The sequence below is a fragment of the Brachycentrus maculatus genome, unplaced genomic scaffold (genome assembly GCF_059751285.1).
Source record: "Brachycentrus maculatus isolate JH-2025_06_01 unplaced genomic scaffold, ASM5975128v1 h1tg000061l, whole genome shotgun sequence".
Classification (NCBI taxonomy): Eukaryota; Metazoa; Arthropoda; class Insecta; order Trichoptera; family Brachycentridae; genus Brachycentrus; species Brachycentrus maculatus.
Window position 1 is genome coordinate 2,362,385 of NW_028280815.1, and position 26,634 is coordinate 2,389,018.

Below are 26,634 nucleotides of genomic sequence, written 5' to 3' on the forward strand. Positions count from 1 at the left end.
CTTCATATAAACGCAGTGTTATCTCGATCGATTACACATGAAGGAAAGGTGATCAGCCCTCCACTTCAGGTACCAGTCCAGTGTAATATTGAATAAATATTAGAGTGAAAAAATCACTTATATTTATTAAACCCCCCTGGGAATCGAACCCGGGACCTCCAGAACGGTAGGCGAGCATGCTGACCATTACACTACGGAGGCGGACATATTAAATGACGCATACACGATTTGATAACGATTTGATATTAACTCATTATAATTTATCTAATTGATTATTGAACTTTGAATGAAATATGAAGCTAAAATATACGTTCTTTAACAATCAAGCGATGGCAGGCGATTCTCGCCCCCGCGCTCCGGTTGGCTGCTTTTGTTGAATCCGCTCAGTGTTGTCAACCTGACAGTAGCAGTATAATTCAGTGTTGTCAACCCGACAACACCAAATGGCGTGGCCGGACGGCTTCAGTATTCAGTACGGCTGAATACTTGAAATTTAAAAAAATATTGCATTGTGTGCAAAGCAGACTATCTTACGGTACTAAAATGGATATTCTTGTTATCATCATAATTTACATTTTTACTGCGTTTTAATGAAGAACCGTCAATAAAATAAATTATAATAAATGGAATTACTTATTATGGCAGACATTTAATACAAAAATACCAATTAAGACGTCAGATAAAAGATAATTTATTGCAAATACAGATGAGAGCACTAGATCCAAAGTTGGAACTCTCTCTTTTACGAATTACTGAGATACATATTAAGAATTCAATCGTATATTTTGTTTATTAAAAGCATTTTTGACTTTGTTTTATGGTAATATAATACTCCTTAAAAGTTGAAAGATTGATAAAGACATAGAAAGGAGAGTGAATGCTGGGAACAGAGTGAATGGTGCACTAAAATCAGTTTTAGCAAATAAAAATCTATCAGCGGAAGCTAAACTGGCAGTACACAATGGAGTTCTGGTTCCAACCCTTATGTATGGAAGCGAAGCATGGAGTTGGCAAAAGAAGGATGAAAGCAGACTGAATGCAGTCGAAATGCGATCCCTCAGACGAATGTGTGGCAAAACGATGAACGTACGAATAGTGAAATAAGGAAAGAATGCCAGACTGAGATAAGCATTATCGATAAAATTAAGAAAGGTGTGTTGAGATGGTTTGGACATGTAGAACGAATGAGTGAGGAAAGAACGGTAAAACAAATTTATGAGGCGAATGTTAGCGGGAAAAGAAGCAGAGGAAGACCGAGAAAAACATGGCACAATCAGGTATGCCAAATACTTGAAAGTGGTCAGGTTAGGAGTCGTAACAATCGGCGGGTATGTATGAGGGGATGCATGAACGTGGAAGAGGCGAAGAATGTTTGCAAGGACAGAGTGGTGTGGCGATCTATTCTCTCTGCCTACCCCTGCGGGGAAGCGGCGTGATGATATACGAATACGAATTGTTTTTGTATGTAGTCGAATATCCGAATTCGTACGCATATTTCACGCACTAAAGTTGGTGCTCTAGACTCGAGAGGTATGCAACATTTTTAGAGCGTACACTCTTTAAACCGCCCTCAAAGTATCTAAATGTTAATAGTCTACAACCGTTATCATCAGCGATCGGCAACAGTTTGCGTATCGACGCATATTGATCAACGGCGAAACGATGTGTCGACGATATGTCGCTTTTTAGCGGCATTAAGCCCGTATATCATATTACGAACAAAATATTACATATTAAAAAATACATAAAATACTTAGCAACGATCACTCCTTATCATTCATCGTTCACTTTGTGTAATCAATCAAACCCTTACCCGCACCCCAATGGTGCATATGGCACTGCATCATATGAACGCAGTGTTATCTTAATCGTTAACACTTGAAGGAAAGGTGATCAGCCCTCCACTTCAGGTACCAGTCCAGGGTAATATTGAGTAAATATTTGAGTAAAAAAATCACCTCTATTTATTTAATCCCCCCCTGGGAATCGAACCCGGGACCTCCAGAACGGTAGCCAAGTGTGCTGACCATTAAAATTCATTACATTCATTACATTATATTCAAAATTACCCTGGATGCCGATTTTTTCGCGTCTGAAGCGGAGGGCTTGATCACCTTTCCTTCATGTGTTCGATCGAGATAATACTGCGGTTATATGATGTAGTGCCCTATGCATAAACCATTTATTTTTGTCCTCAAAACGGGATGTATACAAATTTTTATGTAATTTCAGTTTTTTATGTATTAATAAAAATAATTTTAATGTTGATAAAGAAAATAAGAGGAATTAATAATATAAATATGAAGAAAAAAAAATTCTTCAGGCTATCTAAAAACGGGACTGTCCCGTTCAAAATGCGACGTATGGTCACTTTATCTATGCACCATTGGGGTGCGTATAAGGGTTTTTGAAGAAGAAATGTGACGTAGTATTTATCAAGTTTTAAGAAATAATTCAGTTTCAATGGCCGATGGTTGCCGATGGCGGCGCAGAATCGCGCCACGGTAATTAGGCAATCTCGATACACAATCTCGGCATCACACCATTCCGCTTCCACATCTGTAAACTAAATTAAATTATACACTATTGTTTCGTGCCTTTAATTGCCGCGCCACGTTACAGTACCACGTACCACGCACTCGACGTCAGATCGGGAAACAGTTTTACGCGGAAAAAATCCCGCTTACCAATAAATATCAAAACCTTTAATTCTAAGCAATTCGCATGGATAAATAACTCAATTTTTTAACATTCTTCTCCGTCTTATTCCTCATTACTGAGGGTCGTGACCCTTGTGGAAGCAATGACTCTTCTCCGGTTATCCCTTGACTGCGCTGCACGTAGCGCTCCAACCACTGAGTTGCCTGCTGCTGCCTTAACTTGATCGGTCCATCGTGTGGGGATTTTACTTTCCCTCTCTTCCCCTACAGGCTACCATCTCTTTTGGGGTCTTCCGACGCCTCGTTTATTTTCCCAAGGTCGTCATCTTAAATTGTACTAATGACGTATAACTCTTTAACTATAACTAAAATATGTATGTATATTTGTCTCGAATCTTCTGTGCTTATGTTAATTTTCTTTTCCATTTCAGGTTCAGCCGGTCGCAGAGCTTAGTGAGGTGTGGCGCCGCTGGGCGGCGCTAGTCGGGAACGGAGAAGACGATTCTGCACCACACCGGCTCACCAATGGCGAGGTTGGTGTTCAAATATCTTTACAATCGATACATGTCTTGTGACTGACGCGAGAGGGGGCGAAGCGCACCTGGTGCAAAGTAGCCCCTCTTGGTGCAAAATAGCCCCCTTTGATGCAAAATAGTCCCCTTTGGTGCAAGATAGTCCTATTTGATGTAAAGTAACCCTGTACGGTGCAAACTAGGCCCACTCGGTGCAAAGTAAGCCCCTTTGGTGCAAAGTAACTGCATTTGGTGCAGAGTATAATACACTCCCGATTTTCCGGGATGGATGGTTAGAAATATCTCGTACAATCGATAACCCCGTTAATCCGAAAACATGAAGAGAAATTTATATATGCACTATATGCCCTTGTGTACATGTACCTATTTGCTTAGTACGACGCACGTGTTTCCTTTTCTAAAACTATTTCAAACCTATTTAAAAATCTGTTTCGAAAAAAAAACTTATTTTATCAATACACAAACGGTGTCTTAAGAAAAAAATCAATTACATACAATGTTACCTAGGTTTAAAGAAAATTGAATTCCGATTTATCGTGTGAACTTGAAAAATATCTTTTGATTATTTGTACCTTTTTTTACGATGAATAAACATTTAAAAGGATACAATTTGCAAGGATTATAATCAAATAATGAATGCTACCGTTGGTCGGATGAATTTCAATGCGAAATGGAGTCCGTCTGGTATCGATCGGAGGTCCTTTTAATCCGCAAGTAACGCAACCTCCGCCCTACGTGAACTCGCGACCAGCAGAGGAGTCGGGGGAAGGGGGCGCGACGCACTTGCTAACTTGGGGGATGATAAATAATGCACCAAATACCAGACAGGTGAATTCTGAAGGCGAGAAATGTCTTGCTGAGCGAGCAGTCGCGTTATTAAAGTATGTATGAAAAAAAATAGTTTCTTAAGTAATATATCGCGATCTGGATGATTCAGTATGCGTTCGGCTGCGCGAGAAGCCAGTCCTGTCTCTACACTTGTCTAAAAAAAGTCAAATGTGTTTTAAAATTTGACTTTTTTTAGAATATGTATTGAAATATAATTAACTCCTTACCTTTCAACAACTGTTCATTTCAAAACTGTATATTTCTTTCAAAGAAAAACCAAAAAATATAATTTCGTCAAATGTTATCTGGGTTTAAAGAAAATTAAGTTGCGATTTATTATTTTATATATTATATATTCTACTTATAATATATCGTTCACTCCTTTCAACAACGTCATATATCAAAAATCGTCAATTTTCAGTTGTGCATGTTTTCAAAATGCCCAGAACATGCACTATATCCCAGCAGAAGCGGCATATTTTTAACTTAATATTTACCCGCTACAGGACAGAAAGTGATGTTTTTGCATTTTGAAGAAAATATATTGTTTAATTATTATTTTTAAATGTACTTAATATTTTTCAAATGTAGAAAAAAACATTCAGGTTTTACCTAAAAAGATCTGTTTTCACAGTAAACAGTTTAATAAGTGGCTTGATATTTATTTTTAATACATTTGATTATATTCTTAAATTTAAAAAACGATCTCATGAAAAATCAAGTTTTTTTATTTATGACGTTGTTGAAAGGAGTGAGCGATATGTAAGTTGTTTATATAGTATGTATATTATTTGATCACTAATCTTGATTTGTCCACTACTAAGTAGACAAACTCAGATTTGGAAATACACAAGATTACATGAACTAGCTGAAAAATAGTTTCGGGATGGATTTAGATTTCAATTTCGTCGATATTAGATTTGTGGACTCTTGCCTCCTTAGGGACTCTCTCCCCTAATAAACAATTGTATTTTCCACAAACACCGTGAAGATGTCGTGGACGCCCCCTGCCTATCTTGTCGCTAGGATTTGATGTTACATCGAAGAGCGGTTGAATGTACCATGTACGCAGATTCACATTTCACGCTAATATACGTAAATTATGATTAATCTCGGTTGTTTCATTCATCTCTCCGCGGGAGTCGAACTCGTTTATCGCCTAGGCAAGCCTGCATTTTGCCGCTGAGCTGCGAGCCTCGTTAAATTGCGATATTCACGAATCATGAATTTTACTGTACTAAGGGGATAATCGCTAATACAGAATTCATTCCACCAGAACCACCGGAGAGGTCACATGTCTATTCCGCCCGATTTTTTAAAGAATGTACCTATATTCTTTTACCATATTATTTTTGACATCTCGTTAAAGATGAAGAAGAATATGGAAGTCTTTGCATTTGCGGAGCTGACGACCGTCATAGGCTGGTTTACGCACGTGTAACATTCACCAATTATTGAATGTTACCTTTTGTGTTAAGTGATCTTTTAAGCCAGCCTTTGACGGTCGTCAGCCCCGTAAATGCCCAGACTTCCGCATTCTTCTTTATCTTTGATGAGATGTCAAAAAATAATATGAAAAATAACCTCCTTTAATTGGCGATAATCCAGATTTGTGAACAAGTATTTGGATATACTCAAAACGTTCTTTTACCCTCATCAATTACGACAATACTCAGTCACATTATCATCGATTCGACCGCAATCATTTCCTTCTGCTGATAATCCGCTAGCTATCTCAATATTGTGATATTGTGAAGGTAAAGTGCGTTTTGTAATTTATCATGCGCTGCAGCGAGGGGCTTCTGGCGGTGCGCAGATTGTCAGATCGACCCCTTCCGCCCCCCTCCCCCTGCAATTCTCATTTATCTCCCTTAACTACCAGAGCCGCCCTCCTGTCACCTTCCATATAACCTCGCGAAGGTGAAATAACATTATGAGGCATCTTTCAGAACTAAACTAGTTATCTATAAAAAAGAGACTTAAATTAAATACTCCGATCTTTATAAATAAATTTTTAAACAATAAATTACCCAAATATTTTAAGGATAAAATAGTGTTAAACAATTTTGTTTATAAACATATAGAAATAAGGATAAAACAAGACTGCCATTGTTTAAAAAAACCGAGTCACAAAATTGTTTAATGTATAAGGGTTTGAAAATGTATGATGAGATGCCTGAATGTATGAAAAATGAAAAGAGTCTGAAAGAATTTAAATAAAAATGTTTTGCTTACTGTAAAAGATCTAAATTATATATTTGATGTTAATTAAGTGTAAATTCTAGTTTTGTCCGCCTCCGTAGTGTAATGGTCAGCACGCTCGGCTACCGTTCTGGAGGTCCCGGGTTCGATTCCCAGGGGGGGTCAAATAAATATAAGTGATTTTTTTCACTGTAATATTTATTCAATATTACACTGGACTGGTACCTGAAGCGGAGGGCTGATCACTTTTCCTTCATGTGTAAACGATCAAGATAACACTGCGTTTATATGAAGCAGTGCCCTATGCACCATTGGGGTGCGGATAAGGGTTTTATTATTATTTAAATATTAGTTAATATTAGTGTAATATAAGCTAATTAAAGAAATTATTAAAAAAAAAATTCCTCTTAAATTTTGAAGAGGATTCACATTAGTACCGCCTAATGAAACTTTAGTTCAAGACACTTGTAGTAAGTAATCTTACATTTGTAATTGTGCATTTTTGGGGTTGGGCCGTTTACGCTCTCACGGCCTCAGTTCCGGCTTAATGTCGATTGAGGATATTGAAAAAAGATATAGCTATCATGAAGCGATTATTTTTATATTTTATACCTATTTAATAGTCTATCTAGATGTCGAATTGGTGATCACATGGCAAACTTAAAAAAAACTATTTTTATGCATCATTTTGTTTGTTCTGTGATGTTAATTTGTTTCTTCTTCTTACTTCTTCATGAGCCCTCTGTCCTCCACTGCTGGATATAGGGCATCTTCCCTTTCTTTCCATTTCCCTCGGTCGGTTGTTGCTTGCAGCCAGGTTTTACCCCCACAGCGACTATGTCGTCGGACCATGTCTTTTGGTGACTTCCGAGCCCTCTTTTGATCTCCCAGGGTCTCCATCGTAAATTTTTTGGGGTCCATCTTGTCCTGCAATATGTCCTGCCCATTGCCATTTGAGTTTGGCCACACCATTTACGAAATCCTCTATTTTGTTTTTTTTCCTGGTATCTTCATTTTTTATTTGATCCATCAGGCTTAAACCAAGCATGGATCTTTCCATAGATCGCTGTGTGCATTTGAGCTTCTCTGCATTTATCTTTGTTAGTTGTTAATTTTTATTAATTAATTAATTTTAAAACACATTAGATACATAAGATTAAAAACATAATATTCCTGATGGGTAATTTTCATTACTCATTTTAGGATTAAGGTTAAAAAGGTACCTACAAAAATAACAAAATCTTAAAAAAAAAGTAAATAAGATACGTCCAAATTAAAACAAGACTGGAACAAAAGTAAGAAAGTAAAAAAGATAACAAAATAAACACAGAGGAAAATGTAAAATATAAAACAATAAATGGGTATAGTAAATTCTTCTAACCCTTATCCGCATCCAATGGTGCATTGGCCACTGCATCGTATAGAAACAGTGTTATCTTGATCATCAAATACACGAAGGAACGGTGATCAGCCTCGCGCTTCAAGTACCATTCCAGTGTGATATTAAATAAATATTAGACTGAAAAATTACAAATATTTATTTTGACCCTCTTGGAAATCGAACCCGGGACCTTCAGCATGGTAGCCTAAGCGCGCTTACCACTATACTATGGAGACGGTCAAAATAATAAAACAGCTATTAGGCATATAAAAATGTAAGGTAAGAAGCTATATTAATAAACGTTCAAGTTCATGTACTGCTTGGTGCAAGTAGGGCAATGAAGAATGTATTTTGTCACAATTTTGACCTGCAGCGATTAATCATGTCGCGATTTCGATATGTCGCTATTTGACCTGTTGCCTTTTCGATCTGCAACGATTGACACGATGATATTTAGAAATGTGTCAATTTGATGTGGCGCGATTTTGACGTGAAGCGATTTCGGCCTGTCTAGATTTCGATCGGCTCGCAGCTCCACATTGTCTATCACATTAGAGAGGTATTACCATATGATGGCAGTGCGTCGTCGCCCGTGAATTCGATTCTGCTGCGACGTGACGCGTGATTGCTCAGCTGATTTGCACAGCATTCCTCGGCGCAAGAGTCACGGAATGGAAGTATGCGCTCTTTAAATATTTGCTTCTCATTTCATTATTATTGTACTCGTAACTGGGGCAGGATTTCGCCAATCGTACGCAAGGCGTTCCAGGCTGTACGAATTGCGAGTCGTACGAATACTGATACTTTTCCATTTTTTACTATTCTTCTTCTGTGCGCGTTGTCAGGTCCCCCTGACGTCGCTTGAGAGTAATTGTCTTTTTCTTGGGCAGCTTTAAACGGGGCCTCGACGGTCCTGATCCCCACCCAATCTCGTATATTCCGGAGCCAGGAGATCTGTCTCCAGCCCAAACTTCGTCGTCTCTCTCTATTTTGCCTTTTATGATTAGGTAAAATAATTAGTACTTCTCTCCTCTAAAAACATGCCTCAGATAGGACACCTTTCGCACCTTGATACCAGTCAGCAACTGTTTCCTTGCTTTTGCTCTTTGGAGCACATTTGCGTTGCTGACCATATCGGTCCATGGAATGTGTAGCATTCTACGATGTAGCCACATTTGTAATGCCTCTAATCGGTTCCTAGTGGTGATATTGAGGGACCTGACAACATTGGAGTATGTAAAATACTTGATCATACCAAGTTTTCCTTGATCTCCCTCTATTTCTATTTCCAACTATTATATATTCGCCTCATAAATTTGTTTTACTGTTGTCTCTTCGCTCATTCGATTCACATGTTTGGAAGTATAATTAAAGATGTATTTTTTAGGGATTAACGTTACTTTTTTAACGATTTATTGTGAACTATAACACATCCACTTTCATTTTTAAGAGATATAAATAATATATAATGTAAATAATCATTGTATTGTACATAAAATGCGAGGAAAATTTTCTAACGCAACTAGTAAATATTTGAAAAAAGGTGTATTTATATTCGATAATAGGACGAATACAGAATCAGACGAATTGCGAATGGCGTTGTCTGGTTCACTAGTTGCGCGTGTGGAGTGCCTACCCTACCAGAAGACGTTGACTTTCAGCATATCGATTCAATCCACCCAAGGTTGTGACGTACTTTGACCGCTGTAATAAATTCAGCTATTGCGTTAATTTTTATTCAACCCTCCCCGTAAGCTGCGGATCGCATCTATTGTCGTTTTTTTATAGAAGTAGCGTTGACTGCGGATCGCATGCATAGTCGTTTTTCAACTTTACGTACTTATATCAACACCTATGGATATTTTTTGCACTTAAATTTAGTTCGAGGCATGGATAAATTAGTTCTCTTTGATTTATTGTCATACAATATCAAAATTATTTTAATTTAGTGTCAACTTTATCGTGAATACTTCCGGTCGGCTCGTGCTCCGCAGATACGACAGCCGCGTCTTCTATACAGCCGCCATACTTTAGGCCGCGAGTCCGTAAATGTTAATATTTTTGTGTAAATACACCATTAAAACATAATAAGTAAAGTGCATTGTGTACTGTGAACATCTATGATGGATATCCGAAAGTTTCACTACAAAAAATAGGCAAAAATATGCTTTTTTCGTCCAAAATATTGTAATGTAAAATAATCCAGCACGGGACGGAAAGTTTGACATTCGAAATCGAGCAGCTTAGAGGTTAATGTATACTTTAGATTTCATACCCGTACCTGCTTCCCATGTGGAGCATATGGAATCCACAAACCGCTTCCAGACTCGTCTGTTTTCCCAGATGCTCATTTGCGTTTACCAAGACACATGAGATGCGTTGCATTTTTCAGACGAAAAAAAAATCGGCGCACAATATTTGGACGGGAAATAGTATAGACTAGTCTTTCTCAATGTGGGTTATGCGCCTCCTTGTGGCGGTCTAGAAGTCTTTCAGAGGGGAAAAGAGGTTTGAAGAGGCATATACCATAGAAGTGCAGAGAAGTAACCTATACATTTATATTCTTTACTTCTTTTAAATTACCTTACGTCCAAGTGACTTTGAAATATAGCCACGAGTAATGCAATACTTTATCATGGCCCTACTTAGATCTCACCTTAAGTTATTAAGTCTTTAAGTTTTATATCGAAAAGATATTAAAACTCTAAAAAATAAATTACAAATATTGAAAATAAATTATATACAGACTTTTTTTTATATTCACTCTCCTTTCAAAATTTTATTTTTGTACAAATGTCGAATCGTAATAATTTTATTTTAATGACCTGATGATGGAATGATTATTCCAAAACCGGTAGTCACGAATAAGTGTTTATAAAAGTGGTATTACACAAAGTGAACGATGAATGATAAGCAAGTATTATATTACCATACCACAAAGTTATCAATGTTTTTGTAACTGTATTACTTAAATCAAAACAATACCTACTTGTGAGTGGATTTGATTATTTGATTTCTACATTCTGGCGATTTTTTTCCCCTTTGAAGAGAAATTTTGAAAGGAAGGCGCCACACTAAGAAAGGTTTGGAACCTCTGCCACAAATACGGTACTAAAATATAGAGACAAAACGGCTCCTTTGCATTCGTGGAAACTTTCGCTCGCATAGCCAACAACAACATATATTTAATTCGCGAATAGTAAATGATTGCAGTATGTATGTATTAGAGTGGTATAGTAGAGATGGGACTAATATGTTAGTTATTTTTTCGGTTATTCGATTTGGATGTTATATTCGTTACTTTTTCACCGATTATATTTCTTTCTATTTTTTTTACCAAAATGTTAGTAATGTTAATAAATAACCACTCGCCGAGATTTTTGTCTACCGGTTTTGAGACGTACTCGTCTCTTCGTCAGGACAATCACTAAACCAGCGTGCAAATAGTACTACTCGTCACTACCATAGCACTATTCGCACACTCATAAGTACATAAAATGTTCACATGCGATTTTCATCGATCTTTGTGGTTATATTACATTATAAACATTTTTGTAAAAAAATAATAAAACCACCGACTAATCACAAAGTAAATGCTTTAAAAGTTAACAATATTATTTCTTTTTAATTTAAGTTTTACTTGGTATAATCACTATTTTTTTAAGAAATATTTGTTAAATATATGAAGAGGTAGAAATACGCAATAGGAAACCAAATTATATTGTTTATTGTTTCGGCATTCACTTTGTGGTAAGACGTTATTAAATTATATATAAAACATTTTTTTTACCAATTGAGTATAACGACTAGTTTTGGAAGCTACAGATGATTCCATCTACTTTAATATAAAGTTTATATTCAAACTCATAGATGGAAGCGTCTGTAGCTTCTGAAACAAGTCGGTAAAATATAATACTCATGTGGTAAAAAAAACATGCGTTTTTATTTATAATCGAAACCAAATTTGTGCACTGATTAGCTTTGAATGATCGAATCCAAAGACCGAATGAATTTTACGACTTATTTTTAAAAAGACGTCATTTGATTCGCTCGGGCGTGTGTATGGCGGAGTGGTGTGCCGCCGGATCCTGAATGAGCGGACCTTGGGTTCGTGTCTCGTGTCACGACCTCGCTCAACATTCCGGCGAACACTTCTCCGGGGCGGCTTTCTAACCCGACCACCGGCTCGCGGAACAAGACACATTCGCGTTCTGCACAAATCGACAGCAGGGTGGAGGGGGTCCCTCATATTGTACGATTGCATTTCCTCATACATATCCGCCGATTATTCCGACTCGTGCAAATTAGCAATGTCCACGTCGCACAAGCCAGTGCGATTACGGGTATGCAATCCCGAGTGCCCGCAAATTCTCTGTTGCAGAGACTTATCTGCAAGGGTGGGGGAATAAATTATAATGATTATTTGTAATTCAAAACCTAATTAACTAACTGACCATCACGCCGCTTCCCCGCATGGGTAGGCAGAGAAGATAGAACGCCACACCAATCTGTCTTTACAAACAATCTTCTCCTCTTCCACATTCATGCATCTCCTCATACAGACCTGCAGATTATTCCGACTCCTGACCAGACCACTTTTAAGTATTTAAAATACATATTCGATCGTACTAGGTTTTCTTTATTTTGTTAAAAAAGTATATTAAGTATCTCAACAGAGACGACGTATTTTTATTCTCCAAGTATAAAGAATTGTATCGTTCAATATACAGTATCTTGATAATAAATATGCATTTTACATTTCCTATACAAAAAAAAATTGTTGTTTCAAACGTATCAGCGATCTTTGTGTTTATAAAAAAGAAGAGGAAAAAAACGATTCTCACGTTTGCGTACGAAAATTTAATGTATCGCATTAATTATGTTTTGAATTTTTACACAAAATTATACCAAAATATTCAACACATCAGCGTATAACTACCACATGACCGTGACATTGTAAACATACGTTTGTAATTCGGCGTAAAAATTCCAGTTTTCTATTTCCTGAATTAAAATTATGCTATTAATTTATTCACGACTGTTTCCCGTTCAAAAATGGTAATGTGCTGTCTGATAAAATATGAAAACGGTGTCATGTAGGACATCTGTTGCAGAGTAGTTTCACTAAGGTATAGAAGACGTTTGGTTTGCATCACCGCTATATTGAGATATTCTATTAACCAATAGGTGGCAATAGTGTGCACGTTTGGTCGAAATTATTAAAAATATATACAAAAATTTATTTAAATTAAATTTCAAGTAATTTGTAACCGAAGTTGATTTTTTTACTAAATATTTTTAAGATTTCAGTAATATGCCGTTACAAAGCTTAATTTTCACCTACATATCAGGGCTTATTACAGATTTCTATTGTGATAGTGGGCGTAAATGATTTTACACATTTCTAATACAATGCTATTCAAATATTAAGTGTTATTTTTGTAAGGTATTTTTGTACTTCAACATTTTCTCTTTTCTGTTTTCTCTAGACATCGAAATAAAAAGGCCATTTTTTATATCATTGTTTAATCACAACATTTTGAGTGTGTCCAAATACTTGTTCACAAAATCTGGATTATCTCCAATTACAGCAGTTATTTTCATATTATTTTTTGACATCTCATCAAAGATGAAGAAGATGAGGAAGTCTGGGCATTTACGGGGCTGACGACCCCGTAAAAAAAATAGTTGCTAATAAAAGAGTTTCTGCTCAATGCTTATTTTCATCTCACCAATAGATGTCTCTAGTGAAGTTCTAGTGATTCAAGAACAATGTTTCAAAATTGGTTCATATATATAGAACTCAAAGAATTTGAGTGGTGTGGTTGTCAATCGTGGGTAGAATTGGTGAATGTTACACACGTGTAAACTTAAACCAGCCTATGACGGTCGTCAGCCCCGTAAATGCCCAGACTTCCATATTCTTCTTCATCTTTGATGAGATGTTAAAGAATACTAGAAATTTGGTTGTAAAAATGAATAATAACGATTAAAAGTAATGATATTAAAAATTATAAGTAAAAAGTAAAATTGGTATTTTTCATAGATTTATATTATCCACTGACACCTCGTGATGGAATTGCATTTTTAATATATTTTATTTATTGTTTCGGCATTAACTTTGTGGTAAGACATGTTACAATAATTAAAGAAAACACTTTGTTTTTTACCACTTGAGTTTTTATTAAAGACTACATGTTTCAGAAGTTAAACTTCCATCATTCAGGTCTGTATAATAACTAAAATATAAAATATAAAATTTTTCTATAAATAAGGAGAGGGGAAAGTAAGGGGAAGGGGTTAGTCAAGGAACGGAGTTTGAAAACAAAGTTTTTTTAATATATTATTAGATTAAAACCAATAATTTTAGCTTTTCCACTTTATTTTTATTTGACCAGCGACCGGGTTTCGTTGTTACCGAGATCATCAGACTGGAACCATCATCACCAGTTATATATTAGTATTTTTCGTTATGTTAGATATGATCTGTGACGTTTTGGTAGAATAGACCTAGTTGAAGTGACATGTGAAGAGAATAGCGGCAATGTTGAGGTGAGAACGTGGGGTGAGTAGTGTGAGTACCTACCTACTACCTACTACCTACTACCTACTACCTACCTACTACCTACTACCTACCGCACAGAGTTTAGTAAGGGCGTGGGGGGATAACACTTCTCGGTTTTCAAGTTTTACCACATTTTTGCATAACTTGTATTATACATGGTAAACAATACACACATAAGTAGAGAAGTCTAAGCAAATGATTATTTTTTAATGCAAAGACCCTATTTTTTTCGTATTGCCATAAAACACTTGCACGACAAAATCCAGATATCATTTTTGAGTGAATCAAGGAGAGTGAATGCTGGGAACAAAGTGAATGGTGCACTGAAATCAGTTACAGCAAATAAAAACCCATCAGCGGAAGCTAAACTGGCAGTGCACAACGGAGTCCTGGTTCCAACTCTAATGTATGGAAGTGAAACATGGAGTTGGCAAAAGAAGGATGAAAGTAGACTGAATGCAGTCGAAATGCGATCTCTCAGAAGAGTGTGCGACAAAACGATGTATGATAGATGTGCGAATAGTGAAATAAGGAAGGAATGCAAAGCTGAGATAAGCATTATCGATAAAATTAAGAAAGGTGTGTTGAGATGGTTTGGACATGTAGAACGAATGAGTGAGGAAAGAACGGTTAAACAAATTTATGAGGCGAATGTTAGTGGGAAAAGAAGCAGAGGAAGACCGAGAAAAACATGGCACGATCAGGTATGCCAAATACTTGAAAGTGGTCAGGTTAGGAGTCGTAACAATCGGCGGGTATGTATGAGGGAATGCATGAACGTGGAAGAGGCGAAGAATGTTTGCAAGAACATAGTGATGTGGTGCTCTATTCTCTCTGCCTACCCCTGCGGGGAAGCGGCGTGATGGTTAGTTAGTTATTTTGAGTGAGTCCAAATACTTGTTCAAAAATCTGGATAATCTCCAAATTTCCAAAGAAGAATATGGATGTCTGGGCATTTACGGGGCTTACGACCGTCATAGGCTGGTTTAAGTGATCTCACGTACAATTGAAAGGGTTTCTGCTCAATAAAAGGCTTCTTTCATCTCACCATGGATGTCTTTAGTGAAGTTCTAGTGATTCAAGAATAATGTTTCAAAATTGGTTCCATATATATAGAACTTCCAAGAATTTGAGTAATGTCGTTGTCAATCATGGGTAGAATCGGTGAATGTTACACGTGTGTGAAGTAATCGCTTAAACCAGCCTGTGGCGGTTGTAAGCTCCGTAAATGCCCAGACTTTCATATTCTTCTTCTTCTATGTTGAGATGTCAAAAAATAAATTTCCAGATCATTTTTGCCATGATCAAGTATTTCAAATACTTGCGCGTGATCAGGTCGGAATAATCGGCGGGTACGTATGAGGAGATATGTGAATGAGGAAGAGGCGAGGATTGTTTGCAAAGACACAGTGGGGTTGGGTTCGATTCTCTCTTACCCGCCCCTGTATAGAAACGGCATGATGGTTAGTTAGTTTTTGCTTATCGCGTATCCCTTTTACAGTATGAGGTGTGAAGTGCCCTACGCGTCGGTAATTGCGATTTCATTGGTCATCAATTGGAGAAACGTCCAGTGACGCCCACAACGCGTCGCTTGTTATTGCCGAGTTCCTACCGGCCGCGAGTACCTGTCAAAATACCAATTCAACTGCGACTCAACGATGACGTAATGAGCTAAGCCTAAAGCATCCGCCTGGCGCGGGCTACTCGATGCCTTCACGAATTCATATGGCAAATGACCTGTTTTGTATCTTTGCATTGTCTATAGTGTTTCTCGCAAACCGTGCATTTTGCGGCGATCCGTTCATTTTCGGTTATTGGTCGCACATAAAAATGGCAGAAATCAGTCTGTCTCTATCATATGTAACGCCGTCGCGTGTTTCCGTTTGTTTTTGTTTACAATTTACTTTGACAGCACAATTTGAAGTGGCTTTTCTGTAATGTCACCAGGTTGCCGAGTTGCAATTTTGAAAATACCAGGCAGTGACATTTTTATTCAACCGAAGTTACTACTATCACCCTGTTTCTCTGCAGGGATAGATAGAAAGGCTAGAATATGCTTATTGAAATGACATTCAATTAGAGAAATCCACAAAGTTTAAATAAAAACCTGATTAATGATTCTATATTTTAAAAAATTAAAATAAATATTTGTGTGTTTAATGATTCACACAAATATTTCAATTTTATATTATTTCTGTGAGCCTAAGCGGCTCATTATTAAAAATAGGTATCAAATTGTGGTAGAGTGGGTTCAAACCGAGAAACTCTGACTACGAGTCCGTGACACTAACCACGGGACCACAGCCCGACACATTTATTTTATTTATTTATTTTTGTGACAGCTGTTTCGCCCTGCGAGGGCATTATCAAACCGGGTCTTAACGTATACGTATACAGAAATCGACATCGCAAGAGGCTAATCCTTCTTAAAAATAGGCCACAAGGCCTACACTAAGAAAAAGAGGAAGAAGTTGTGATCATATCGCCTGTTGAATTCGTTCAAATACACACCGACCAGAACTTGTCTTTATCAAAAGCACTCAAGAGTTTTCCATTCATTCGCACTCAAAATTACGGAATTCTGATTGAAGACACTTGGTAACGAAGATGTAACTATTGTATACCCTTTTGTAGATCCTTGGTCCTCAGGGTGCGGTGTTTTTTATACCGGTGACGAAATGAACCGGTAGGAAATGCCGCCCGCGCTATTGTCGATATCGGAGTCTGACGGCACTTTTCTCAGTGCACGGCGAGCCTTCGAGTCGCGTGCGCGCGCATCTCTCCAACTTCTAACGTTTGTTTGTTTATACATATAAGTAAAACACGGTTTTTTCGTAAGTTTCGGTTTTATTTGCAAAAGAAACGCGGTTTATTTTCGTAAGTTTTGGTTTTATTTGGAAAAAGAAACGCGGTTTTCCCACTTGAAGTTTCGATATTTTGAATATAAAAAAGTGTTTTCCTGTGCTGTGGTGTTTGAATTTTTATATCCATAATAAATTATATAGTTATTTCCACATATATTTTATTTGACCAGTGACCGGGTTTCGTTGTTAGCGACATCATCAGACTGGCGGAGAGGCTAGACAAAATTTTAAATGTTATATTCACGGCAAGGCAGGGGTTGAAAAACCATGATTTTATATATTTTTTTCCTAACAAAATTAATTCAAATTGAATGAGTTTAAGTATTGTATTATAATAATAATAGTGAAATTTAAGTTATGTTTTATATCAGATTATTTTAATTCATACCCGTCGTTATTTTTTTACTAATAAATTCTCAATTTAAGTTTAAAAATCTATACCGTGGTGTTTATATCGTGTTTTTAATACATGTTTTTATTATTAATAATAATAATAAAACCCTTATCCGCACCCCAATAGTGCATAGGGCACTGCGTCATATAAACGCAGTGTTATCTTGATCGTTTACACGTGAAGGAAAGGTGATCAGCCCTCCGCTTCAGGTACCAGTCCAAGGTAATATTGAATAAATATGACAGTGAAAAAATCACTTATATTTATTTTACCCCCCTTGGGAATCGAACCCGGGACCTACAGAACGGTAGCCGAGCGTGCTGACCATTACACTACGGAGGCGGACATGTTATTATTAATACCCGATATTACTTTTTTTTCAAATTATTTAAAAATATAAATATTTACTATACACGGATAAATGTTGCGAATAAAATTGATAATGCCCTAACAAGGCGAAACAATTGTCACCATATAATTTTTTATGTGTTTTTTGTTAATAAAATACAACTTAGTAGACTCAAAAAATCTGTGTTTGATTTAAAATTAATACATAAATTAAAATGGAGTTCTACAAATTAAACGCCAAGTCAATAAATAACTAGTTAAATTTTAAGCTGCATAAAAATTGAAAATCTTGTTTTCAGGCGTCTAGCACTATGTAAAATAATCCGGTTAGAAACTTGCATACATTACAATTAAAAGAATCTCTGCTAAATACGAGTAAAAAGCTTACTTAGAACAACCATAGATACTACCGCAAACTCACCCTTGTAGCGACGTATGCGTTATATGATTTACCTGTATGTATGAGCTTCAAAAATTCGAGTTGTGTGGTTTTCAATCGTGGGTGAAATGGTGAATGTTACACGCGTATAAAGACATCAGTCAAACCAGCCTATGACAGGTCGCAAGCCCTGTAAATACCCAGACTTCCATATTCTTCTTCATCTATGTTGAGATGTCAAAATATTTACTTGGTTTTACTTTGAGCAGAGTCATATCAATAATAAATTTGAAAAAATGAGTGAGGAAAGAACAGTAAAACAAATTTATGAAGGAAATGTAGTTTGAAATAGGAGCAGAGGAAGACCGAGGAAAGCTTGGCATGTTCAAAATTTTCAAATACTTGAAAGCGGTCTGGTCGAAGTAGGAATAATCGGCGGGTATGTACGAGGAGATGCGTGAATGTGAAAGATTGTTTGCAAATACAGAGTTTTGTGGTGTTCTATTCTCTCTGCCTACTCCTGCGGGAACGGCGTGATGGTTCGTTAATTAGTTGTTATTTATATAATTTTTGCAACAGACGCGCGAAGGTGACCGAATCAGCAATATTAGTTTTGCAATGAATTTCTGCGTATTTTTTTTAAAATGTGATTTAAATTAAAAATTGAAGAGCTTGTTTTGCAAGAGTTTTGAAGAGCATATTACGTATTTTATAAATAAAATGTGTAAATTATGTTCATTTCGCAGTATAAATTCGTAGTTAAACGATTCGAGGTTCGAAATATGCAAATTACCTACAAATTGCGAAGTGTATTTCAGCATTGAGTTATGTCTCTATTTTACATATATGCAGATATTCAATCTGTCAGCTGGTGTAAACAAATTATCAATTGATATTTATACATCGCGTCCGATGTATTTTTTGTAATCAAAACAGATTATAAAATGTTGGGATTTATTCCGACAAGCTGTATTTATTTATTTATTTATTTAAATATATTACATACATAATTCATGTATCGCTCACTCCTTTCAACAACGTCATTTATAAAAAAAAAACTAGATTTTTCAGGAGATCGTTTTTGATGTTTAAGAATATAATAATAATAATAAAACCCTTATCCGCACCCAAATGGTGCATAGGGCACTGCGTCATATAACGCGGTGTTATCTTGATCGTTTTTACACATGAAGGAAAGGTGATCAGCCCTCCGCTTCAGGTACCAGTCCAGGGTAATATTGAATAAATATTACAGTGGAAAATCACTTACATTTATTTGAACCCCTCTGGGAATCGAACCCGGGACCTACAGAACGGTAGCCGAGCGTGCTGACCATTACACTACGGAGGCAGAGATATAATAAAATACATGTATTAAAAATAAATATCAAGCCACTTATTGAACTTTTTACTGTGCAACAGATCTTTTTAGGTAAAACCTGAATGTTTTTTTCTCCATTTGAAAAATATTTAGTATATTTAAAAAAATAATTAAACAACACCTTTTCTTCTCGTCTTTGCAATCAATCATCGTCTCTTTCACATTCACATATCTCCTCATGCATACCCGCCAATTATTTCAACTCCTGACCTGATCACGCACAAGTTGACAATTTCAAGGTTTTTTCTCCATTTCGGAAATCTACTCAAATATTCTTCCTTTCAAAGTTATTCCTTTCAAAGTTATTTTGAGTTTGACAATATTCAATAAATATTACAGTAAAAAATCTCATATTTTTTGGCTCTCTGAGAATCGAATCTTGGACCTTCAGCACGGAAGCCAAACGCGGTAACTACGGAACTGCGAAGCCAGAAGGCGAGAAGTGTTAGTTAACCCACAGATAGTCCGCCCACTGAAAATTTGCGCATATCTTCGCTAATAGTTCCGCTGTAGCTTTGAAAAAATTACTGAATATTTTTTAAGTGTAAATTTGCTTGAGAGTTGGCTTAATTCAATTATCGTTATCTTTATTCGTAATTTGTGGGCGGTAATGTGGCCAGGTGACCTTGCGCAGTGACTGCACATTAAATGTTATTACTTTTCATATTACAATAGTTGGTAATGAATTCATCATTATTCTCACAACTGCTCGCCATTGTAGCTGTTTACTTGTGTATAAATGTGGGTGGGGCAAAGCATGAATGAAGAAAAGTAAGAACATATCGCTCATTCCTTTCAAGAACGTCATAAATCAAAAATCGTCAATTTTCAGTTGTGCGTGTTTTCGGAATGCCCAGAAAATGTACTATATCCCAGCAAAAGAGGCATATTTTTAACTTAATATTTACACGCTACAGGGCAGAAAGTATTGTTTTTGCATTTTGAAGAAAAGGTATTGTTTATTTAATTTTTTCAAATATACTTAATATGTTTCAAATGGAGAAAAAACCTTCAGGTTTTACCTAAAAAGATCTGTTGCACAGTAAAAAATTCAATAAGTGGCTTGATATTTATTTTTAATACATTGTATCATATTTTTAAACTTTAAAAACGTTCTCCTGAAAAATCAAGTTTTTTGATTTATGACGTTCTTGAAAGGAGTGAGCGATAAGAGACTAAGGGCGTTTGTGCACTACACGGAATTGCACGGAATTTTACCGTCCAGCACGTCATTTAGCGTTTTAAAACGATGATTGGCTTGGATTGGTTTGTGCTTTTGTCCATCTTTCTTCGGATCGGTGTTCTTGATCGGTGCGTGAACACGTAAATTCGATCACGCTAATCTACCGAGTCGCTTTTATTTATTATTATTATTATTTATTTTTTATTCAAAACCGGACTGCCGGACGGTGAAATTCCGGGTAGTGCACAAGCCCCCTAAGTCCGCTTTATACGGAAGAAATAAAAAAAATTGGGTCCATAAAATATTTACCAAATTTAAGTTTTGTGCCGACATTTCTTGGTGCAATTGCATTTTTTATAATAAAATAACAACTTTATAGTGTTTTCCACGTATATTTTTTTAACCACTGATCGGGTTTCATCGTTACCGACATCATCAGACTGACATGAGGCTAGACAAAATTCTATGTTACATACACAACAAGGCAGGGTTTGAAAACCATGATTTTATATAAATATTTTTCTGACGAAATGAATTTGAATTGAGTGAATTTCAGTAGTCCGCCTCCGTAGTATAATTAATGGTCAGAACGCTCGGCTACCGTTTTGGAGGTCCTGGGTTCGATTCCCAGGGGGGGTCAAATAAGTTTCAGTGACTCTGGACTGGTACCTTAAGCGGAGGGCTGATCACCTTTCCTTCATGTGTTATCGATCAAGATAACAATGCGTATATATGATGCATGCAGTGCCCTATGCGCCATTGGGTTGCGGATAGGGTTTTGAATGAATGAATTTCAGTCCTAGTATATTTTTATTATGGAATTGGATTTTTGTATGTAATTTCAAATAACCCATATGTTATTTGAATTTTCATACAACAATGCATTTGTATAATATAATCATAATTAAAATCCTTTATTAGATTTTATTATAATCTATTTTACTATTAAGTATTATAACACACCACTACTTTTAACTGATTCGTAATAAGTAATTTTAAATTTAAGTTTAACTTGGTAAATGCTAATATTTCTTAAAATTTATCGTGACACGTGTTCCGACGCATTTCGCATCATTCATGGATAATGGGATCGGTGTGATTATCGCGAGTGATCCAATCAAATGATCGAATTAAGTAACTTAACACTCTCCTTATCATTCATCGTTCACTTTGTGTAATACCACCCAAAAATTTAACGATGAATGATAAGGAGAGTGTTACGTTACCATACCACAAGGTTGATTATGCTTTTAAATACAAAAGTTTTGGTTTTCCGATTGCCATTAGGCACAACTAACTATAAACTGAAGCGACTTGCGCAACTCCATCAGCCGACAGTGCTTGCATGTGCGGAATAAATTTTAAAAAATTAAAACCTAACTTGCATACATCACTCACTCCTTTCAAGAACGTCATAAATCAAAAAACTTGATTTTTCAGGAGAACGTTTTTTAAGTTTAAAAATATAATACAATGTATTAAAAATAAATATCAAGCCACTTATTGAGCTTTTTACTGTGCAACAGATCTTTTTAGGAAAAACATGAAGGTTATTTCTCCATTTGAAAAATATTTAGTTTAAAAAAAATAATTAAAAAATACCTTTTCTTCAAAATGCAAAAACAACACTTTCTGCCCTGTAGCGGGTAAATATTGAGTTAAAAATATGCCGCTTTTGCTGCGATATAGTAAATTTTCTGTGCATTCTGAAAACACGCACAACTGAAAATTGGCGATTTTTGATTTATGACGTTCTGGAAAGGAGTGAGCGACATGTAACATTCACCAATTCTACCCACGATTGACAACCACACTACTCAAATTCTTGGAAGTTCTATATAAGTATATATGATCCAATTTTTTAAACTTTGTACAAGAATCACTAGAATTTTCACAGTGCCCGTATTCTTCTTCATCAATGTTGAGTTGACAAAAAATAATATGATAAATAACTCCTGTAATTGGAGATAATAAAACACGCACAACTGAAAATTGACGATTTTTGATTTATGACGTTCTGTAAAGGAGTGAGCGACATATTATATGTGTGTGTAAAGTTATACAATCCAAACGGGCGTGTTTAGAATCGCTAGGGATTAGCAAATCGCTCAGTAATTCACAGTTTACAGTCGCACGATTGATTTTTAGAGTTTTTGTAAGGAGACATGAATTGTAACCATACATTCCTTTTATAACTTGAGACAATAGCGTTATTGAGAAATCGTTGCTGGTTGTTAAATATCTTGGATAACTAGTTAACCCTTTGTTAGTGTCTCAGCGAATAAGTACACAAATCTCCCGTTGAAAATTTAATAAATTTCCTCATAGTTTTTTTATGTCATTAAGGAGCTTGCGGTGACCAAAAGCGATTTTTATTTTATTTAATATTTATTTTATGAATATCACTTTTTATTAAAATCCATTGTGAAACGTGTTTTGGCGCATTCCGTATCTTTTTCAAACACCTTAAATGACGCGAAAAGGATCGAAACACGTGTCACATTAGATGTTAAGAAATAGTGGTATCTACTATGTAAAACTTAAATAAAAAATTTATATAAAATAAAAAAAATTACTAGCTACAAAGTGAATGCTTTAAATATTAATAATATATTTTCTTTTTAATTTTAGTCTTAGTCGATAAATACCAATATGACTTAAAATGTATTTTGACACGTATTTCGATGCATTCCGCATCATATTCAAACACTGTGTGTGTAGAATGCATCGAAACACGTGTCACAATAGAGTTTAAAATAATTTTGGTATTTACCAAGTAAAACGTAATTTTTTTAAAGACTTGTAAAATACGACTTTGAGACTTATTTCATTACACACGACTAGTTTCGAAAACTAACAGACGTTTTCATCTACAGGTGAAAAGTAAAAAAGTAAACTTTTTACTTTTCACCTGCAGATGAAAACGTCTGTTAGTTTTCGAAACTAGTCGTTTGTAATAAAATTAAACTCATTAAGTGGTATTGTACTAGTCTTTAATTATAAAAAAAAACTCATTCCACAAAGTTAATGCCGAATCAATAAATAATATAAGTAAAATTTAAATTAATAATAGATAGATATTACCTCAAAGTGACTGCCGAATCAATTAATGGAATTAAATTAAACTGAAATCCGAAGTGCCACTGAATTAGAAATTTCTCGAAGCATAGTATTTATTATACATAGTGTAGATGCACATATTGGTAATGCGAGTACGAGTATGTGTGTTTGTAGCGCAAATGGACCGGATAAGGAACACCCTGAGCTTGTAAATTAACGGTATAGCTAACTACCATTTAAATTAATAATCGCCATCAGCAGCTCTGACGACCAAATTACTTACCACTAAACGGACGATTAATAGTAAACTGGATTATCTGCACTAACGCGCTCCACCAGGGATATGCGATTGAACTTTAAATTTCCAATAATTTGGTTACAAGTTTTTTCAGTGTCTGTCGAACTTTTTTGGCGACGGAACCTTCTTAAAACGCTAAATATTTCAGCTTAAAAAAAACGAAATTTGGTTAAAAAAATTCAATAATCCCTTCTTTTCTGAGAAATTGAATTGAGAATTGAGAAGAGAGGTGTGTTGAGATGGTTTGGACATGTAGAACGAATGAGTGAGGAAAGAACGGTAAAACAAATTTATGAGGCGAATGTTAGTGAGAAAAGAAGCAGAGGAAGACCGAGAAAAACATGGCATGATCAGGTATGCCAAATACTTGAAAGTGGTCAGGTTAAGAGTCGTAAGAATCGGCGGGTATGTATGAGGAGATGCATGAACGTGGAAGAGGCGAAGAATGTTTGCAAGGACAGAGTGGTGTGGCGCTCTATTCTCTCTGCCTACCCCTGCGGGGAAGCGGCGTGACGGTTAGTTAGTTAGTTAGTTTTTCTTTTCTGATTTCGAAATGAAGCCGGACGCAGAATGTAAAAATACCCTTCCCGTCGTTAAGCATCAACCGACCGAACGGGTAGAAATACCTTTCCCGTCCTTAGTGTGATAGTTAATTAGTGTGTAAAATTTAAAAGAACACACTTGTTTTTTACCACTTTCAGTTATATTTATTTTATTTTAACGACTAGTTTCGGGAGCTATGGTTCCATCTTTAGGTCCATATTTGAAATGTTTGTATTGAGACCTGAAAATGAAAGCGTTTCTTCTGAAACAATTCGTTTAAATAAAATGAATATATTTTCATTAATTGATTCGGCAGTCACTTTGTGGTTATATCTATCCATTTTCAATTTAAGTTTTACTTAGTAAATACTACTATTTCTTAAAATCCACTGTGCTATGTTTTCATTTTCAAACACCGTATGTTTACAGTGTTTAAAAATGATGCGGAATGCATCGAAACACGTGTCACAGTAGATTTTAAGAAATAGTGATATTTACTTAGTAAAACTTAAATAAAATAAAAATAAGTACAACCCAAGTGGTAAAAAACAAGTGTTTTCTTTTAGATTTCATCATATTTTACCACAAAGTGAATGCCAAAATAATAAATGAAAAATAAGATTTTATTATTTATTTAAAATCCCTAAAATGCACACCAAGTCCTACCAAAATACATTTTTAAATCGAGCCTGCGATATGTGCGATGTAATGCTTAATGAAATATACGTCAATAATGTTTATTTTAATAACAACATTTTGAGTGTGTCCAAATACTTGTTCACAAAATCTGGATTATCTCCAACTACAGGAGTTATTTTCATATTATTTTTTGACATCTCATCAAAGATGAAGAAGAATATGGAAATCTGGGCATTTACGGGGCTGACGACCGTCATCGGCTGGTTTAAGTGGCCACTTTACACACGTGTAACATTCACCAATTCTACCCATTATTGACAACCACACTACTCAAATTCTTGGAAGTTCTATATATATGAACCAATTTAGAAACCTTGTTCTTGAATCACTAGAACTTCACTAGAGACATCTATTGGTGAGATGTAAAGAAGCTTTTTTATTAAGCAAATTTTTTTTTTTAATACGTTGTAAGTCAAATATTGTCGATGTCTATTTGACTAGTTGGTAAAGAAAATTTCTATTATTTGATAAAAACATGTAATGTAAGTTTATTATATAGTTATACTTTTATGTACGTGACAGTATATTTTTATTTTTAAATTACTAGAGTGAAAACCTCTGGTTGGAATGTTATTTTTTAAATTTTATTATATTGTGTTATTTTTGTTAAATATTCTGTTGGTTTTCTAATAAATAAATAAATAAGATGTAATGTTCATCCCTCGCTTTCAACACTCAAAGCGGAGCGATGAATTCTAATTATATAATTATTTAACGATTCTTTAAACTGCTATCAATTATTCAATTCCATCTCTCGATAAATTCTAATTAACTCCGGTGTATTGTGCGTCGACTAAAGGTTTCTTAACGTCCCAGTGTCGTGTGTGTTTTCTTAGCGTGTCAGTGTAATGTATGACCATCCCGAATCGACAAGAACCGATTGACTTCGGTTGTTCACAAATTATCTTTCGAAAGCAATTCGAAATTGCGTATTTTCGATGTTTCGACTCTTGTCACGAGGACAGGAGAATACTACTCTAGTATCATTATAACTGACTAACCGTCACGCCGCTTCCGCGTAGGGGTAGGCAGAGACAATCGAACGCCACACCACTCTGTCTCTGCAAACTCTCTTCGCTCCTTCCACATTCATGCGTCTCCTCTTACACATACCCGCTGAGAATTTCGACCTGACTCCTGACCTGACCGCTTTCAAGTATTCGACATACCTGATCGTGACAAGTTTTTCTCGGTCTTCTTCTGCCCCCTTTTCCGACTGCATTCGGTTTATAAATTTGTTTTACCGTTCTTTTCTCACACATTCACCTTTCTTAATTTTATTTGTGAAGGTAAATCTAGATTCGGACTGCGTCAAA

At 35.7% G+C, this 26,634-nt stretch overlaps 1 protein-coding gene across 3 annotated transcripts in view; it reads left to right on the forward strand.

Annotated features, from left to right (window-relative positions):
• The window catches only part of Mhcl (Myosin heavy chain-like), a 186,636-nt gene that overhangs the window by 25,965 nt on the left and 134,037 nt on the right, over positions 1–26,634 (forward strand). The window contains exon 4 of one of the 3 annotated variants that reach the window (XM_088256444.1): positions 3,092–3,193. In XM_088256444.1, the coding sequence (XP_088112570.1) occupies positions 3,092–3,193 (102 nt within the window). Of the gene's footprint in view, positions 1–3,091; positions 3,194–16,910; positions 17,047–26,634 lie in introns of those variants that run through there. The other 2 variants (XM_088256445.1, XM_088256446.1) reach the window with 2 other exon arrangements.